Source organism: Podarcis muralis, chromosome 12 (genome assembly GCF_964188315.1).
Source record: "Podarcis muralis chromosome 12, rPodMur119.hap1.1, whole genome shotgun sequence".
NCBI lineage: Eukaryota > Metazoa > Chordata > Lepidosauria > Squamata > Lacertidae > Podarcis > Podarcis muralis.
The window spans coordinates 60,031,163-60,051,031 of NC_135666.1; the positions used below are offsets into that span (position 1 = coordinate 60,031,163).

Consider the following 19,869-nt stretch of genomic DNA (forward strand, 5'->3'; position numbering starts at 1 on the left):
TTTTGTTTGTTTTTTAAGCAGGCATTTGATTACAGTAAGCCTGCAACTTACACACATTTAACTTGTGTGCATTCAGCTTTAAAAGTGCATCAAAACTAAATAAATAAAAAGGGGCGGAAAGGAGGCAGGGTTGCAGGGAAAATAACTTTAGCAATCCCACTTGCCATTGAACCCAGTAGGCTTGGACTACGTGCGCTGCTCTGGTTCGCCAGAAGCGGCTTAGTCATGCTGGCCACATGACCCGGAAGCTGTACGCCGGCTCCCTCGGCCAGTAAAGCGAGATGAGCGCCACAACCCCAGAGTCATCCGCAACTGGACTTAACGGTCAGGGGTCGCTTTACCGGTTTTGGCTTTATGCATGATCCCCAGAATGTAACACCCATGTAAGTTGCTGGCTTACTGTTTTTTACAAGGACAGGATGGCCAATATAGCAGATGATTCGATAGGGTATACCTCTCTCCTCTGAAGGTGGAAGGAAGTGGAGCTCACACCATAAAAATTATCTTTAAAAACTCTATAATTTCATCTTAAATACTTTGCCTTCACTCCATCAGTGTATCCTGCACTTGATGCAAAACTTTCTGGAAAGTTCTCACAATCATGCCTTGCAGAATTGAATCAGAGCTACTGTTCATTTCAGCTAGGTTTTTGCAGGAAGGCAGATTGTGGCCTTGATGTGTTTAATAAATCTTCAGCTGTTTAAAAAGAAAAAAGATGAGGGCAAATATCTGGAGATAATTAATGTCACACTGAATAGGGCTGTGTAATTTCTGGTTTTCAGCATTGTGATATATCACAAGCTAAACTGCAATATATCATGATGTCTGAAATAAGGATGGAATAATGTAAAGGCAAAAGGGGTAGGGTCTAAAACTACTTAGGGGTCTAAAACTGATACATTTTTACTTACCTGTACCATATAGTTGCAACTGTTATTTTATAGTACAGATATTTTTTAAATTAGCACATTTTCTCTAAAATTAAAGCTGTAGCATATTAGTAGCATAGATATCAAAGGTAAAGTGAGAATGTTCCCTTAATTTTTAAAATAACATTATTTGACAGACAGAAGGTCTGAAGATCTCAAAACCTTGGCAATTTCATTTGAGGGAATATACAGGTAGTCTGTCAGATCGCTTGGATCTCAGCCATAGAGGGTCATACAGGTCACAACCAGCACTTTGAATTGTGCCCAGAAACAGATGGTTAGCCAGGGGAGCTGTTATGTAGCCTGGTAACTGTTATGGATGCTCCCTATAGCAGCCCCAGTCAACAATCTGGCAGAAGCCCCTCAGGAAGGAACAGAGCCCTTGTAAAACAGTGCCTCCAAGTCCCTTCCCAGCAGGATACCATTGGCCCAGAAGGATACCATGGTCGATGCTACTGAAAGTCACTGAGAGGTCCAGCAGAACCAACAGGGACACACTCCTCCATCCAGTTATCAAGAAATCCACCAAGGCGACCAAAGCCGTCTGTCCTATAACCAGGTCTGAAACAAGATTGAAGTGGATCTAGATAACCAGTGTCCTCCAGAAACCCCTGGAGCTGATATGGGATCCCAAAAATGGGATATTGAGATTGTGGGAGGGCTTTTTCAATAGAGGTCTTATAACGGCCTCCTTAAATGTGTGGTGTGTGCCAAGGAGTGTGGTGGAGTCTCCTTCTTTGGAGGTCTTTAAGCAGAGGCTTGACAACCATATGTCAGGAGTGCTCTGATGGTGTTTCCTGCTTGGCAGGGGGTTGGACTCCATGGCCCTTGTGGTCTCTTCCAATTCTATGATTCTATGAAATGTGTGGTAGCTCTCACATTTCCTAGGATCCTGTACATCCTTGGGCTGTACAGACTGGATAGTATTCATTAACAGATAGCATGTTAGTGGGGTGAAATTCCTGGAGTGGCAGTGACATTTCTGGAGCAGAACTTGAATATTTCTGTTTTGTCCTTCTGGGTTTATGCATTTTTCACCACTTTTAATATGCCTATTCTTCATGAGGAGTACCTAGCATCTTGCATTAACAAAAATGTCCAGTAGATGGCATACTCTGACCTGTAACACATAATACTATTGTAGTCTTTCAGGTCTAAGATATTACTGCTTGGTTATAGAAAGTGCCCAGTGTGTTCAGAAACTAGGTAAAGTTTGCAAAGAAAGCTTTATGTTTTTGTTTTTAATCCAGTTACTTTGTTTTTGGTGACCTTCCTCCACTGGGCTGTGGATGTTCCCTAAACTTCATCACTGGATTTGATTCTTACTTTGTTGATGCAGTCAAGCCAAAGGAAGCCTTCAGTTGCCTGGAGCCTTAGCTGAAGTCTGCTGTAGATTAAGACAGAAGAAGGAAATAAGAGAAGTTCATATATTAGGCAAATATGTCTCTCCTCCAAAATCTTTTCCAACCACTTTGCAAGTGAAGGCAAATTAGATTTCAGATTACAGCCAGATGGCCTACTGTTGTTTAGGAAGAATGCTTATGTGGACTCTGTACCTAAATCTATGAAGATTCTATGGATTCCAGTTATTTTCGGTCCTAGGGACCCTTTAATTCACCCGTCTACATTTTCATCTAATATTTTACTGATAGGTTTATTGGCAGTGTTTATTGTGGAGATTAATTGATACGAAATCCCAAGCATAGAAGTATAAACAAAGGTCTTAACTAATATATCCATTTGTATCACTGAATCTTTAGTAGCTATATATTCTATGTCCCTGAACATGTTTGTCTTTCATGTGCCATGCCAACTGAATAGTTGCTGCCGGAATTGAATTATTCAGTTTTCCATTTGATTTGAAAGCCACATAGGGACGATAATTCTCAGCGGCATGAATTTTTAAAGCACATTTTTTTAACTACACACTGCAGCCAGATCTAAAGATTTTTCATTTTTCTGGCATTTGTAATATGCCTTTATTGTTTCCTGAGTAACTCACCCTTAAGCAGGGAGAATCTATTTTATATCTGAAGGTGTAAACATGGATTATCGTATGCTTGACTTGATGGAGAAAGATGTGCTTGTCTTAAAGTATTTTTCCAGTGAAAGCCAAGGAGTGATGGTTAGAATTAGATGAAATCTTCCTGAAAGGTCTAGGGTATGACCACTTGGGAGAATTCAAAGGACCACAGAATATTCACAACAGCTTTTCTGGGACCTGAGAGGCAAGAACTTATGTGTACCTTTCAAAACAAAGTAGCCTGACATAACCACTGACTCCATTCCAGTTAAAATTCAGTGCTGTTGAAACAAATAATCTTATTGCTGTCAGTGAGATTTAAGCTGTAATCCTAAACACACACTTATAGGGAACATGAACCATTGTACATAGTGGAGTATGCATAGGATGTGACTGAATAGCTGCAGTCCTAAATACACCTACTTCAGAATCATGCCCGGCTCTTTGGGACAAACTTCTGAGAAGACATGCATACAATCTGCTAGAAGTGATGCATAACTGGATTGTTGCCACTTTCTGCCACTGTGTCCCCATCATCTTGGCAGGTCCCAACCATATTCTCCTTTTTAGCACTTGTATGTCAGCAAGCTCCAACTTCAGGTGTTTCACTGGCTGGGCTGTTTCATATGCTATGTTTTTTCTACACACAAACTCTATGTTAAACATGAAATGGCCCTAACTCAGAGACCTTCTTTCACAACTGTCTGTCTTCTTTGCAATACGTTGTCCATCTGCACTGTTGGACAGATCTTCAATGTTCACCATAATGTCTAGTATTTGCAATCCTTCCCCACTGCTTGTCATGCCACTATGGTGCTATCCAAGTAAACTGGCAAACCTCTAGCTCTGGGCTTTCAAGTGGGCATTAACCATTGTATGTGATTTGTGAGTGCTTTCTACATGATTCATTGCATTATTGCACATTGTGGCAGGCTTACTAGCCATAGTAATTCAAATATAACCTGGGCAGGAAATGGTGTCCCAAACACTGCATGTTTGTTTGCTATGTAAAGTAATTTAAGGTTGTTGATTTGGAGTCCAAACATTCCATAGTGTGGCTTTTTGTCCAGCAAAGCATACGTCTACTTTTCAGCTCCTTCTACGCATGCCCACAGTTATGTGTAAAATATACCCTTTACTTTTTAGGGATCACTCTCATGGGATAAAGCACAATTCCATAGATTTTCTAGCCCCCATCAGGGTCCTAAACCCTTTTAAAAATCCCTTTTAATAAATGCATGTGATTTTGAGATACTGGCCCTGATCCAGAAAGACTTCTCTATGGGCAGGAGATCCAAAGCACAAATCTCATGTGTATAAGAACCATTAATTTCAGTGGAAGGGACAAGCACCATTGGCTTACAGCTTTAAGACTGAAGACTGATTAGGAAGCTCAAGAAGTACAACTACAAAATGTGCATTAGGTAAGAGCCCCACTCTGCAGTGTTGGGATACACCATCCAGTTCAACTTCCCTCCACCAAAAACCTGGGCACCTCATGGACTTGGAATTTGAACCCGTGCTGGATCCATTTTTGCCTGTACTTTAGCTGGCAGAGCTAGTGCAGTTCAGGAAGTCCACAGAATCCAAATGTGACTTGGGCACCGTATTGCCCCCACTTTTTGGCCAGGGGGGTGTTTCCTTTGCTTCTGGATTCCTTTGCTGTTAAGCATTAGAATGCTCCTATGCTGATGTTCTTAAACAGTGTGTTTTACAAGTTGTTGGTCACTTTTTAAATCTTGTATTTAATTTAGGAATGTCCTTTGATCAGAACCCTGTGCAGCAGTTGTTGCTGTTTTCTTTTTGGTAAATATGTTTGCATAATACTATACATTTTGGGCAGGAATGTTTATATATCTGGATTCCCCTAATAATCTAGATTTCTGGATGTCCACAAATGACCTCATTTTCTGTCTTTTTCCAATTTCCTAAAAAAACGTTTAATGCAAGACTGGGAAGCTCGGATAGATAGCCATGGTCGGGTATTCTATGTGGATCATGTGAATCGAACTACAACTTGGCAGCGTCCGACTGCAGCAGCTACTCTTGATGGAATACGCAGATCAGGGTCAATCCAACAAATGGAGCAACTCAATCGGCGGTGAGTTAGACCAAATTTCTAAAAAAGTTCTAGCTGAAAACCATCCTATTTGCCTTCATTTCCCATGCCTATAGGATCTGGCACAATATGCAGACAAGAGACTGCAAGTGCAATCCTATACATGTCTGCTCGAAACTATGCCCCACTGACTTCAGTGGAGCTTAATTCAAGGTAAGTGGGTATATAATTGCAGGCTGGGAGCATCATAAAAGGTGCTTACCAGATTGGAGGCAGATTGCAGTTTCCAAAAGATTTGAAAATTGTATAAAGGGAGACACACTAAAAGATGTTCTCTCAAGGTGGGCAGAGTTACTATGACAACATACACAGAGTGCTGCCCCCCCCCAAGAAAACCAAGCATTGTTAAGCTTCCCTTCTGAAACAGCTAATATAATTTTCCCAATGTCCTAATATCACAGTCCTTTTGTTTCCCTATTTCTGCTCAAAATCACTGGACAATACACAGCATAAATGCAATCAATACCAGCTTATTTTTGTGATTGTAAGTTGTTTTAAATTGTATTTTATATTGTATTTTAATGTAACCTGCCCTGGGATCTTCGAGTGAAGGGGAGATATTATTATTATTATTATTATTATTATTATTATTATTATTATTATTATTATTATATAATGTTACATTATGTTATGTTACCGCCTGTAAGTTTTGTATTGGTGGGTGTCTGTGCAGTAGTTTGTTAATTTCTTTGTTGTTTTTGTTTTATATTATGTTTTTGCATCTTAATAAAGTGGGGTGAAATAAATGAAAATCGACTTCCGGGTTGGCGCGATCGGGAAATGGCGGATTCCCTCCGAGCTGCGGAGGGAATCGGCTCAACTGAGGACGGGTCTTGCCGCGCCGGCGACGCGGGGACCCTTAGAAACCGCAGGCGCTGAAGCCTGCGGACTGAAGACTCGGTGGGCGCCTTAAGCGCCCCCCCGACCCACGAAGAGCCTTTTTAAAGGCTGCGGAGAGGGTACGGAGGGTGGCGTGGCGCTGAGAGTCGATCGCTACCTCAGTTGAGCGAAGCCGCGAGCCATGACTGGAGAGCGCTGACTTCCTTCCTCGAAATTTGGACTGAAAAAGAATAACCCGTGAGTAGAATGGAATTGGGCTTTAAGAATCTTTTCCTGTGAATTTGAGACGACCGGGGGGTGTGCTAAAAGGAAGTCCGCACCCCCCTTACTTACAGACAATTCTAAGCAAGGAACGGAGAACTAAGGAGGAGAGGTTATTTTGTCTAACATAAAAGAAATTAACTTCCTTGATTTGTTAAAAGACGTGTTGTGCTGGAGAGTGAGAGTGGAACTTTGGAAATTCTTGATGAAATCCCCCCCCCCTGGACCAGGGGGAGTCCCGCGCTTGAGCCTGCTGAAGAGGAATAAGGAGTTTGACAGCTGTCAAAAGAGCTGTCAAAGGGACAGTTTCAGTTAAAAGTTTGTTATCTAATATCTCTCTGGGCCAAAAGTGTTATAAATTGAAACAAAGTCGTTGGAAATTTGAAAGAAAGTAACAAAAAAGATTTGGACTGTTGGAAAAAGTCTACAAAATAACTAGAATCCCTCTAGGGGGATTCCTAAGGTATTACAATGGCTGCAGATGGAAATTTACAGGCACAGATAGACAGGATGTTTTTTCTCGTGGGAATATTGCAAGAGCAGAGCTTGACCATGAATAAACAATTAACGACCTTGACTTCTGGAATAAGCAACTCTGCTGAATGCATTAAAGACTTCACAGGAAAGGAATCTGCAGCTGAAATAGAAGTGACATCTCAAGAATTGGAGGAGAAAGTACAGATGGGAAATATCAACAAAAAGTCTACAATGGTGGAGTGCAAGGAAAAAGACTCTTGGAGTACATGGATTACAAACCTGCAAAAGATGTTAAAGATGAAGGAGGGGGCCCCTAAAGTATTTGGAATACAGGAACTTAAAGGAAATAAGAAATATGATTGGGGCTCCCCTGTTGGAGAGGAAAGATTGGCTGATTATTGGCAGCAGTTGTTATTAAGCATCCTGGTGGGAAGAAAAACTGGAGTGACGGAGATTGAACTGCTTCGAGAGCTGACGACCAACATAAAGGATTTCCAACAAAACCGGCGGAGAGGAACTGAAAGAGATTTGAAAGCCTCGGACGTGAGAAATCCAGGCTAGAAACTACTGCTGACTTTTATTTGAGAAGGGACTAGTACCTGGGGAGTGGGGGAGGGGAAAGCAGAATTGTAAAAATGTTTATGAATTTTGGGTCGGGTGAATAGGGCCTATATCTAATTTAAAAATGAAATCGGTGGAAGGGAACTTGGGTCGACCTTAGGAAAAAAATCTAAATGTTTATAAGAGATGGGGATAAGAAAAATGAGGTTAATTAAGAAGGTTTTATCAAAAATATTAATTTATAGGTTAAGGAGGAGAAGTTAGAACTTGCTGATTTAATTATGGGAATAGGGATGTAAGAAGGGGGGTGGGGGGGAGTCCAGGGAATAAGGTTAGGAAAGTAAGGTGTTGAGAATATGCTTGTTTTGTTTTGTTTTGTTTTTGTTGTATTTTTGTGTGTTTGTCTTTAAAAAACTTGAAAACCCAATAAAAATTTTATAAAAAAGAAAGAAAGAAATAAATGAAAATCTTACGTTACATAGAGAAAACAGGGTATGCTTTGATAGATGTTAAGAAGAAGGAAGAGCTCGACATAGTCTTCAGCAGGAACCCCCTGCTGCTTGTCATGTTTAGTTTGGCTTTCAGAATCACAGCTGGATCTATGAATTCTCAAGCATGTATGAGGTTTTTAAAGTAATAGTCAGGGGTTACTAAGTGTTGCTGGAAGGATATTTTGATGCTCCTCGTCCTCAAAGGTTGCACATCATGGTCTCCCCATGTTCCCCCTGACACCACCACATGCCTGCCCACTTCCATACACAAGGGAAGCTCAGCGCTGCAGCTGAGCACACAAGCAGGTGGTCCAGCCGAGCACATGACTGAACAGGTAGCCAGGTGGGTCTGTGAACGGCAGCAGCGGGGGGATTGGGATGAGTTGGGGGGTAATGGGGGGCTGGGGTCAGATTGTGAGGGGGACGTTTGGGTGAACTCTGAGGGAGGGAGAGTTTGGAGCAAACAGAGGGTGGGAATTGACAATGGGGTGGTGTGGGTAGGCTGGAATGGGGGGGGTTGAAGGAGCTCTGGTGGGATGTGGTGGTGGGTGAGGTGTAAAGGGAGGTGGTTGACAAGGGTGGGTAGGATGGCAGGGGTGGGGTTGGTGAGCAAAGCACGCAGGGGCAGCAGTCCTAGTATTCCAGTATAAGGCAGGTGAACGTCAGTTACAAATCTGTCTGAGATGTTTATGGGCAGATTTATTTTAAATGTCTTTACTTGACCTAAATCCAGGTCACACCAAACAAAGTGGGTCAATACATGAAGATGCATGCTTCTATTTCTCTTGTTAAATAATTTATAATTTCACTTGACATTATATGACAGCAAAATCATTTTTCACTATAACCTTGGGAAATGTTTTTGTTTTTCCTCCTCTCTCAGTTTATCATAATGATATTGTTTTCCATTGAAAAAAACTGGGCCTGGAACATCTATCCTCTAATTACACACCTTAAAGGGAACAGGCAGGCTAGTTGGGGGGGGGGGGGTTCTTATACTTTAAAATGTGGGATGATTATCTTTGGTGTGCCAAGCGAGCAAATTCAAAGCTTCTTCCTTTCAAGGCAGCCAAACAGGATGGGAGTTCTTCAGTCCGATTTGCAGAAAGGAGGATTATAGAAATCAGCTGCCAAGTGACAGCCACCAGGAATTTTAGTAATTTCCCTAAAGGCTTTAATTCCTCTAAAAATATCTGTTGAGAACATAACACCAGTGAGTCCCACAAGGTATTATCTCAAGCATACTAGTCGGAGTAGTGTAGTAGGTCAGACTTACTACAAATCCCAATTCATCCACAAAACTCACTGGGTAAAAATGGGCCAGTCACAATCTACCTCAGGGTAATCTCAGTGCAATATACCTCACAGGGTTGTTGCAAGAACAAAAAAGTGTAAGGTATGTATGGGGGCCGGGGATATGTCATCCAGATCTCCTGCGAGGAAGGTGAAATAGAAATATGTTTGGGTGCCCCCAAGCTGCTGCATTTGCTGTGATAAATCTATGTGTAGGGAATACAACTACACCAAAGCCCATTCTTACATATAGAAAATTAGCATGTCAGAGAGGAGGTTAAGGTACAACCATTTCCCCTAACATACCAGTTTTCTACCAGTTTTCTATTATTATTATTATTATTATTATTATTATTATTATTATTATTATTATTTTGTCTGGAGGACAATTTAGCCATGGTACCATCCATCTACAGGTTTACCATCTCACTTGCTGTTTGCAAGAACTAGGCAATGAAAAAAATACTTTTTTAGGGAGCAATGGCAAATTAAACCAGTTCCAGCCCTTGCTAGAAGAGATCATTTGGTTTATTTTATAAGAATAACATTTAATTGAATCAATATTAGCTTGATGTAATTGAAATATTTATTTTGAATGTTCTAGCTTGTGTGCCAGGTATCCTGTTAACACAACCTTCTTGCTCTCCTTTCTCTGTTAATTGCGCCATGCATGCTTCACTTCCTGCCCAAGATGCGCTCCTTTCTCTTTGCCCTACACACTCCAGTAACACAGGCCTATGTGTTGCCAGAAGGAAATGGTTCTTTTAAGATTCAGAGACAATGAATACAATAATAGGTGAAGGCTAGAAATTCTTCATTGATGCCTGCAAAGAAAGACTAGTGCCCAAACTGCAACCCAAAACCCACTTATTTGTCGCCAAGTGCCAACACGGCAATTTAACCTGAATTCTGAGGTTTTGGTTTAGAAGGGGAGGTTGGCGCATCCATGTGGAGAGAGTGGAGCAACACAGTGGTGCCTCAGTTTTCGAACAGCTTAATTCTCAAACTACTTGGAACCCGTACACTTCAAACCCGGAAATGAGTGTTCTAGTTTTTGAACCTTTTTTGGAAGCAGAACATGCTCTGTTCTGAGTATAACTTCTGTTTTCAGAATGAGGGAAGACGAGTTGGGTGGCAAGTGAACAGGCACCTGCCGCTCTCCAGCGCTGTGTCCCTCTACCTCTGCAGCCACAACAGCAACCCCCCCCCCCCCCAGCTCCAGAGACGCTGAATGAGGGAAGGCTGGGCTGGCAAGCGAGCAGGCAAGGGATGTTGCCGCCACACACACACACACACACACACACCCCACCTGCTCCTGCTTGCAGGCAAGTAGGAGAGGGATCAGGCTGCTCTGCTAGGCAGTGTTGCTGCTTGCATGGGAACAGGAGCTGCTCAATGAACAGGGGCTGCTCAGCTGGGGAGGTGCAGGCTCTGTCACACTTTCCATTGAGGGATTCGTGGCTGCACTCCCTTCAAGGAAGAAGTTTAAAGGAGCCCCCATCTCCGCATCAGAGCACCTGCAACTTGTGAAGTGGAGGCTTTGTGCTTCCCAGCTGAGAGATCCCCACCCTGCTCCTGCACAAGTAGGAGCGGGAGCAGGCAGCTCAGCTGGGGAGCGCGAACCCTCCACTCCACTTCTGACTCCGCTCCCATTGGCCCTGGCCGGAGGGTGTGTAAGGCCTCAACTTCGCAGCAGCAGCAGCAGGAAGAAGGCAGCTGCTCAGAACTCTTGGCAGCCCACCAATGCGGCAGTGCGCTTCTGAGCGCGTACATAGCGCTGTGCCCTCCCCACCCACAGCAGAGGCTCCCCAAGGGAAACGTGCACCCTGGAGGTTGTGGCTCCATTTTGCACACACACACCCTGACGCCCCATCCGAGGCGCTTCTACTTGGACACACGTTGGGCTGAGGACTCGGTGCACTGCGCTCACCTTCTGCCGGCTCTGTGCAGAGAGGGCTCTGAGTGCCCCCTCTGGCACGCGTGCCATACGTTCGCCACCACTGGGCTATGGCATAAAGCTACAGAACAGATCTTTTGGTGCTTTCCTTGCATTTCTTTAGGTGTCAGGCAAAAACATTCCTCTTCTCCTAGCACAGTCTGTGGTCTTTTAAACTGTGTGTGTGGCAGGGTTATTGTTTTTGTTTGTTACTAAGGTATGTATTTTTGTGCTTTTATATCGAAAATCGCCCTGTGATCCTTGGAAGAAAGGCAGTATAGAAATTAAATATATAAATAAAGAATAAGAATAATAAACAAGACAACAGTGCTTACGCCCCTCCATTTAGTTTCTGAAGACACCTCAGAACAGCAGTGGACGGGACTCCTGCATCAGCCAGCGCATAGCACCTTCTGCAGTCCAGATCTACACTGATCTTCCAAAAGACAGGGCTTCCCCTTTATATGCTGTCCTGATCTCAAATTAGGCTTACATACAGAGGTGTGTGGAGGGGGTATTTTTATTTTAGAATAAAAAGAGCTTAAGGCAGCTAACAACAATTTTAAAAACCCTGTTAAACAAATAATAAGTAATTAAACAACTGAAAGCTAAGGGAAAATAGAAACAGCAAACGGAATAATTAAACTTAATTAATAAAAGCCCACCTTTATAAAACTATGTGAGAAACAATTGTATCGGCACCAAACTTCTCTGTGGTCCAGCAAGACTGATAGGGAGATGTCCTATGATCCACTTATTCCATAAGATTCCTTCAGCCAAATACATTGCGGGATCCATCCTTTAGAAAGCCACAATTACGTCATACCAGTAACATATAAATGAGACCTCCTTGGAGCCTCACCTTTCTTCCCTCCGGTGGTTGTGGCAGGTCCATGAAGGCCATTTTAAAGTATTCTATGTACTGCCTTTTATCTAGTTTAGAAAACATTCCTTCTGCATTAGGCTTAAATATTGAGATGAGCTGGGCAGTATTTGTGCAGCTGCTAGGCTTTTCCTCAGATGAAAATGAACAAAATACTTTTGTTTGTTTGCAGTATTTATAGTCAGCTCTTCCTTGAATGTACAAAAACTACAAAATTAGGTCCAATAAAACACAATTCTAACCCAAGGTAAAAAAGCAAAACTACAGCAGCAAGAATTAATATTTCCAATTTAACCAAATGACTAGGTAAAAATAAACAAAACATTCAAGCAGACAGAAACAGATGAAACAACCAAAGGTTTTAGCATCAGTTCCCATCCGAATCCTCACTTAGGCAGCCTACTCCCTCCCTCTCCGTCTCTCACACAAAGTCTGTGTGCCAACAGACCCTCAATCTGTGGCTTTTGAGTAACTTAATAACTGCAACCGCCCCAGTCATCCAGGATCTCACCCTGAGCAGTGTAAATGGGTGCCCACAAGCAAGAAACTCCCATCTCTTATCCACAATGGCAACAGAAAAAAGAACATGCCCCAAAGAAAAACTAGGTAGCGATAAATCACAGCCAGTTTTTCTCTCCCTTTCCCAGTCCTGAGAAAACCACAGGGTTGCCAGATGGGTTTGCTGGCGTCCCTCATCTCTCGTCTTCTTTTCAGCTGGCACAGACAGCATTCAAGGTCCTTTAGGGTCTAGACTGGACTAAACAAAACTATGGTTTTGAAACTATTGAAAAGATACTGGGGTTGTTCCAAGGGGTTTTCAGTGTAGGGCCGGTCTACTCATGAGGCTGGCTGAGTGAGGCAGCTGCCTTAGGTGGCAGGAGCGCAAGAAGCAGCACCCCTGAGAGCCTGCCTCAGGCTCCACTACTGGTGAAGAAGGAGTGCCGGCAGCAGCTCTGGTAGCCACTGGCAATATCTTGCCAAAATGTTGTGAGATCTAATGTACTCTGTGAGACCTTGTGTGAGGTCTCACCGGAACCCACTGTTATTGCCACTGCTTTCTGGGTGTTGCCATGTAAGGAAGGCTTTGGTGGTGGCAGTGGCAGAGCGGCACCTCCCCGTTTTGCCTCAGCAATAAAGGACGCACCGACTCATCTCAATGAGATGCTTAATGATGGCCATCAAGGAAGCCTCCCCGAAAGACTGGTTGTTCACCTAACAAAAGCCAGTTACAGAAGAGGGAATGGGCAGCGAGGCACATCAGGCTGGCAGTGTGTCCCAGAGCACATATTCTGCAGAATGCTGTGGCAGTTCCTTGGAAAACCAGTCTTTAGGGGCTCCCTGAGGACAGAAAGTTTGAAAGCCACCATTATAATGCATACACAATGAATGTAGCCACCATCACAATCATCATTTGAAAAAGTGCTGGATTTTTCAAATGCATCCACAAAGTTGTTTCAAGTTTTTTTCCACATATGTGGGCATTTTTTCAGAATATCTTGAAGATTGCTTTACACAGTTTTGACTAAACTGTAGCAGTCTCTTGGTCCATTGCTTTGCTTCCTAGGCATTATTAGCCCACAGGGGATTTTTCTACCATCTAATTAAATAGGAAACTTATGCACTGTATATATCCCTCTAAATAGGTGAGCTACGTTTTTCTGTTCTGCGATTGCATGAGGGGGGCATAAAACTCAGCCTGCACTGGAATGGAAAGTTTGTTCAGTCAGCCTGCTGTGAAGTGAATAAAAATGTTTATAGGTTCTTATAAAAGAGAGAGTGGGGGAAAATAGAGCAATGTTAATATAGTGTGAAGTCCAAATATAATAATTTGTTTGCAAAGGGCATATTTAAAGGCAAAACAACAAATCCTTAGTTCTTGTAGTGTTTTTTTAAAGCTAATTTTATTATGCTATTTACCTTCTTGCTAATATGTGTATGTGCATGTAAAGTTAAATATAAAGCATTGATTATTGAGGAAATTAATGAAACAAAAGCAGTCTACTCTTTCAGCCAAGCATAAATCTTTATATTTTCACCTTCCCAATTCAATTCAGTTCATGTATTTTATTAAAACTTCCAAGACTGTCAAATCATAAATCAAACCAAACCAAGAAATAACCTAAAAACAAAATTATTATTATTATTATTATTATTATTATTATTATTATTATTATTATTACTGCTACTACTATTACTATTATTAATACCCTGCATCTTTACTAATAATGAAATCATTTGGAGCCTTATATCATTTCCCCCTGTAGAATACCCTCCTGGAGGATGTCAAAGAGTTAAACAACTATATAAATTTTTGTAGACAGGCAGCCCTGTTTCGGGAAGCTTTTAATGTTTGATTTTTTGTTGTTTGATTTGTATTCTTGTTGGAAGCTGCCCAGAGTAGTTGGCGTAACCCAGTCAGATGAGTGGGGTATAAGAAATTATAAATTATTATTATTATTATTATTATTATTATTATTATTATTATTATTATTCCAATCCAAATGCCATAAACACCTGAGAAACCTAAAGCATAATTCTAATAAATATTAAATATAAATTACCTAATTATATTTAGCTAATAATATTGAACCAATACTCAAAATTTGCCAATCCAAGCCAGTAAGCCTACCTAATATCAAAGTTTCACATTTTCTTCAGTTTACCTATAAGATTGACTTACCCAATATGCTCCCACTTGACAGCTTTGATCGGCAGAATTTGCACTTTTACGGGTGCCACATAATACCTGAACCACATCTATAAGAACTCAATTGTTTAGTTTGGAAGCCTCAACACTTTGGAGCTCCCTGCCTATTTTTATCAGGCCGGCGCCTTCGCGCTCGCTGAAGACATTTTTATTTAGACAAGTCTATCCAGATTTTTATTTAGTTTGTGTGAGTTTTAATTTGTTTTAGTCTATTCTATTGTCGTTAAAACTTTCTGTATGGTTTAAATTATGGTTGTAACTTTTTTAGTGATAATTTTTTTGTTCTATCTTTTTCATAAACTGCTTTGAGTTTTCTTTTACCATCATGCAGTATATTTAATTTTGTGAAATAAATAAATAATCTTTATTTATGGCAACCATAGCTGACTATAAGGTCAGGCCAAGAGGAGCCAGACTTTCACTTTCTGTCTTTCTTTCCTGTTAGGCTGTACTTACTTAAGGGGATCGTGCATAGTTAATTCACTGTGCCCAGATACTTCAGAATAACAACAGGCAATGACCACACATAGCACTAAGCCAAATTGTGGCTAAGCATGAAGGAGTAATCATGGTTATGCATGGAGCAAAAACCATAGCTGTTTTGCATCTGTCCTGGTCCTGATGCTGCCACGCTACTAGAAGGGAAACTATAGTTTTGCTTGTTCTTGCCTTACTGCTCATGGCAGAGAGGGCTTCTTTAATCAAACAGGAAAACAACTGAGTGAGTCCTCTTTGCGGCTTTGTCACTCAGCTGTACAGAGAGGCCTGCCACACTTTGTTGGAATTTAGATGTACACTGAAAACATATTCTCCCGGTACTTTCAAAAGACACTCAAGTATTTTCAGTGTTGCCTTCCAAACTGTTCTATTTGTTGATAGATTTCTTGTCCTTTTGTTCTAATATTTTCAATTACCAGTAATTGTCTATAACATTTGGTGTTTTCAAAGCTGAAATGCAGTTCGTTAAAGTTATAAAGTAACTAGCAACTTAAAGCAGCCTTTCTCAAACTTGGGTCCCCAGTTGTTGTTGGGCTACAATTCCCATCAGCTCTAGCTACCAGGACCAGTGGTCAGGAATGATGGGAGCTGTAATCCAACAAGACTTCAGGACCCAAGTGTGAGAAAGGCTGGCTTAGAGTCTAAAAGCAGGACACAAAAATGCTATGCAGAGGTCCCCTCATTTGTAATGTGCATCTGACTAACATATTTTACTTCCTCCCCTTTTTCAAAATCAAGGTACCAAAATATTCAGCGAACTATTGCTACGGAAAGAACAGATGAGGACACTGTGGTTAGCAGCAGGGTAGAGAGGCTTCCTGCTGGAGGTGGAAGTGATTCTGAGGCAGACCCTTCCCAGCCAAATTCAGGTAAGACATTTACATGAGTCAGTGTCCTCTTCTTACTATGGTATTGTATGAGCTTTGTAGATGAGGGGGGGGCATCACGTTTCACAGATGCTTCTCAGTGAGGGTCTGGTTCTCACTGTTGTGATAAAGTCAATGTTGGGGCCGTAAGTGGTGGGTCCCAAGCATCATTGCTCCTCCATATTCCTTACTGTTGGTTTATTTATTTCATAAAATTTATGTGCAGCTTGACTGTAAAAAATCCCAGAGCGGTTAACAAAAAGCTAAAACCATAACATCAGGAAAAAGATTTAATACGTTAAATGCACAAGAAGTTAAGATACTTGAAAAGATACTTGTGGATGTCAGAGATAAAAAGAACTACTCACTTTTACACTGGATATTTATTTATAAAACTAAGTTGGAAAGAACTTGTTGCCAAAAAGCCAAGACTTAGTTAAAGGAATCGACAAATAAGGAATTGAAACCACAAGAAGCACAGGTTTGTTGGGGAGGGTTGTGCCATGGATTAACAAGTCCTTTCTGTAACTACCAGGAAGTTGGCCAGAAGCCATGCTTTAGAGGGGGAAATCAGAAGAGGGGAGAATAGTCATTCAAAATTCAAATGTTCTCTTGCTGTGTATTACATGAAAGCCTTTTTATTTTCAGAAATTAGAAGAGAAGTACCTGTTTCTCCTGTGAATTCTCAAAAAATCACTTTGTTGCTGCAGTCTCCAGCTGTAAAGTTCATCACCAACCCTGAGTTTTTCACGGTGCTGCATGCAAACTATGTAAGTGCTTGACTCTCAGTTCTCTTGCAAAATGCTGATATACTTGGATAGCAGCTTCTAGGTGGCACTTCGGTTCTCTCTCTGCAATTGAGAATGTATAAGAGAGAATGAAAGTGATCGGAGAAACTATGCAAAAGCCAGAATTGCAGAGAGAGAACTGAATTCTAGGGAAGAAAATACAACTGAATTATCCAAGTGATAAATTCATCCCCACTTGAATCTGTTCACCTGGATGGTCATGCAGAAGAAATTTGGCTTTGCAGCAATCCAGCAGCATGGTTTGCAAAAACCCCTCTACATGTGCCTCCTTTTTGAAAAGGGAGCATTTGGTGGTTTGCAAATGTCTGATATCAAACCTTATCACTGAACATAAACTACAATGAGATGTTTAGTCATTGATCCACAACAGAGTATTGTTGTTCAAAGGGAATCATAATGCATAAAGGTAGCTTTTCTCACTGCTAAGATATTTCAGAAGATGTTGGACAATTACTCTGCTCATCTGTTTCTGCCTTAATAGACCTAGATCTGCATTATACTCCTTATGCAACATTTTGGTTAGCAAGACCACTAGCTTGTTATATGTACAACTCATACTCTTCCCATTTCCCCATGCTAGAACACCCCTAACACATTCCTATGTAAAATAATCACTAAATCAGTATTTTACCAAACCCTAACCAAGTATCTCAGAACAGAGGTTTTCAGATCCTGGAATGCCTTTTTGAAAGCTTCACATGGGGTTCCTCAAGGAGAAAATAAGTAGTAGGAGACAAACCTCCCCAAGAGAGAACTTGTGTGGCATTACTGATCTCCCACCCACCCAAAATGGTTTTTAAAAGCATAGTTCCATGTAAGTTTCTATACTTCATGACAGTGAATGAGGCTTCCACCCATTGCAGTGTTGAAAAGCTAACCCCCCCCTTTTTTTTTTGTTCTGAAGGAAGCTTCCAAGTGATGAGGAAGTATCATTGCAATGCTAGCAGGGAGTTACTGTGACTTTATTGAATTATTGAATTGCATTAATTGTTTTGATGAATTTGTTGTTGTTTGCTTTATATGCTTTTGTGTTTGATATTATAGCAGTTGCAGTGCTTGCTGCTTTTTAAATGGTGTTGTGATTATTGTGAACCACTTTGAACTCAACATTTGTTGTTGGAAAAGCAGAATACAAATATTAAATCAACACATCTCAGCCCCTAAAACATGCAGCCAAATGGGAACATTGCGTGTATTCTAGGTTGCTTGTTCATTCATGCAAGGCCATTGCATAGCTGTCAACGTTTCCCTTTTTTTAAGGGAAATGCCCTTATTCTGAATAGGATTCCTCGCAAGAAAAGGGAAATGTTGACAGCTATGGGCCATTGTGGTGTTCAGCAGCTGGTTCGTGCCATAGATGAACTGACTCTATGCCCTAGAATGCATCTGAGAATACTGTGCACTATCCTGGGGCTCTTTGGCAGATGTTCAGGGGTTTCTTGGTAGGCAAGTTGATGCAAAGAAGTTCCCCAGGAAGTTGAAAACTTGAAAACTGCACTGTCGCAAGGCAAGAAAGTATATCTCAATTATCTCCACTGTTTTGGCAAATGCTCACTTTCCCCTCATAATTGGCTAAGCAGAAACAAAATACAGTTTTAAAAATCATTTCAAGGTTTCTCTGAGAAGTATGTTGGAATGACTGGTAGAGCATAAGCAGTTTTCTTAAGATCCAGTTTTGGTTTGGTCAGGGGATTCAAATACTATTCAGAAAACGTCTAAGATTAATCTGAATATTCCTCTTTGAACTTTTTGTGGCTTTCACTTTATATTAGTAGATCTTACATCAAAGCAGGTATCAAATTAATTTGAACAGAGCAACACCTTTTCTGTTACAACAATGATTTCAATTCTGCCAAAGAAACCAGAACGACCTGCTGAAACATCTGTTAAGGCAGTCATACAAATTCCACTTATGTAAAAATAATATGCTACATAAATTTGGGCTTAATGTCGTTATAATATTTTAACCGCAAACTCCAATTAAAATTTAGAAGCATTAATTATGGCCATGAAAATTGAATTGGAAAATATTATCCAGCAGCTGGAGCTGAAATGGAAAACAGATCTCTTCTTTACTTGAAGGCTTTAAAAAAACCTATGAAATTTTTGGTCTCTTTTAAGGTCTCAGAGAGCTACTAAAATCGTCAGTGAGCTGGTGGTGGAATTCCAGAGTTTGTACTACTAAGTTTCTGTAATCCCAACCCCAAGCTAAATAGCAAGAACATTATCATATATTTCCAGAAATTAATGATCATTCCCTGTGTGTGATCATAAATACTTAGCAAGTTACATGCGTGCTGGAGCAATGTGAGAGCCTCTTCCATGTGGCTACATGATATTTCACTGCAGCAATATCTGTAGGAAGGAACTGGAAGGTTGAGGCAAATGATATGATTCCTTCCCATGCCAATACCATAGGCCCTCAGGCAACGACTGCTTACTTGCCAGAGCCACATGGCTCTTTCTTACAGATGTTGCTACAGGGGCAAGGGACCCACTGAATCACAGGAGGATGCAGTGTTATGCATTCTGGGTGGCTATAGTCTGACAACTAAGACCAACCATGCCTCAATTTGATCTGGAATAATCTTGGTATTTGTGAACTTTCTTGCTGAGCATTTAAAGGCTCTTAATGCGGGTGGCGCTGTGGGTTAAACCACAGAGCCTACGGCTTGCCTGTCAGAAGGTCGGCGGTTCAAATCCCCACAAGGGGGTGAGCTCCCGTTGCTTGGTCGCTGCTCCTGCCAACCTAGCAGTTTGAAAGCACACAGTTCAAGTAGATAAATAGGTACCGCTCCGGCGGGAAGGTAAATTATGTTTCCGTGTGCTGCTCTGGTTCGCCAGAAGCGGCTTAGTCATGCTGGCCACATGACCTGGAAGCTGTACGCCGGCTCCCTCGGCCAATAAAGCGAGATGAGTGCCGCAACCCCAGAGTCGTCTGTGACTGGACATAACGGTCAGGGGTCCCATTACCTTTTAATGTGGGAAAAGACATACAGGCAGCAACCATTTTAGGTGTGTCCAAATGACAAGCAGGTCCTTTTGGACCCAGAAGAGGGATGGAACAGGGACAGGAAGGAATGGAACCCGCACATGAAATGGTCATTGCCTGTATTAAATGCATATTCTTTGGGCCCTTTATTAAAAGACAAGCCTACCCTTCTGTAAATAACCAG

At 41.5% G+C, this 19,869-nt stretch overlaps 1 protein-coding gene across 5 annotated transcripts in view; it reads left to right on the top strand.

Annotated features, from left to right (window-relative positions):
• The window catches only part of HECW1 (HECT, C2 and WW domain containing E3 ubiquitin protein ligase 1), a 200,355-nt gene that overhangs the window by 137,355 nt on the left and 43,131 nt on the right, over positions 1-19,869 (top strand). For all 5 annotated transcript variants that reach the window (XM_028749807.2, XM_028749810.2, XM_028749812.2 and 2 more), the window contains 3 exons: positions 4,903-5,053; positions 15,757-15,887; positions 16,533-16,654. In XM_028749807.2, coding sequence (XP_028605640.2) covers positions 4,903-5,053; positions 15,757-15,887; positions 16,533-16,654 — 404 coding nt within the window. The remainder of the gene's footprint in view (positions 1-4,902; positions 5,054-15,756; positions 15,888-16,532; positions 16,655-19,869) is intronic.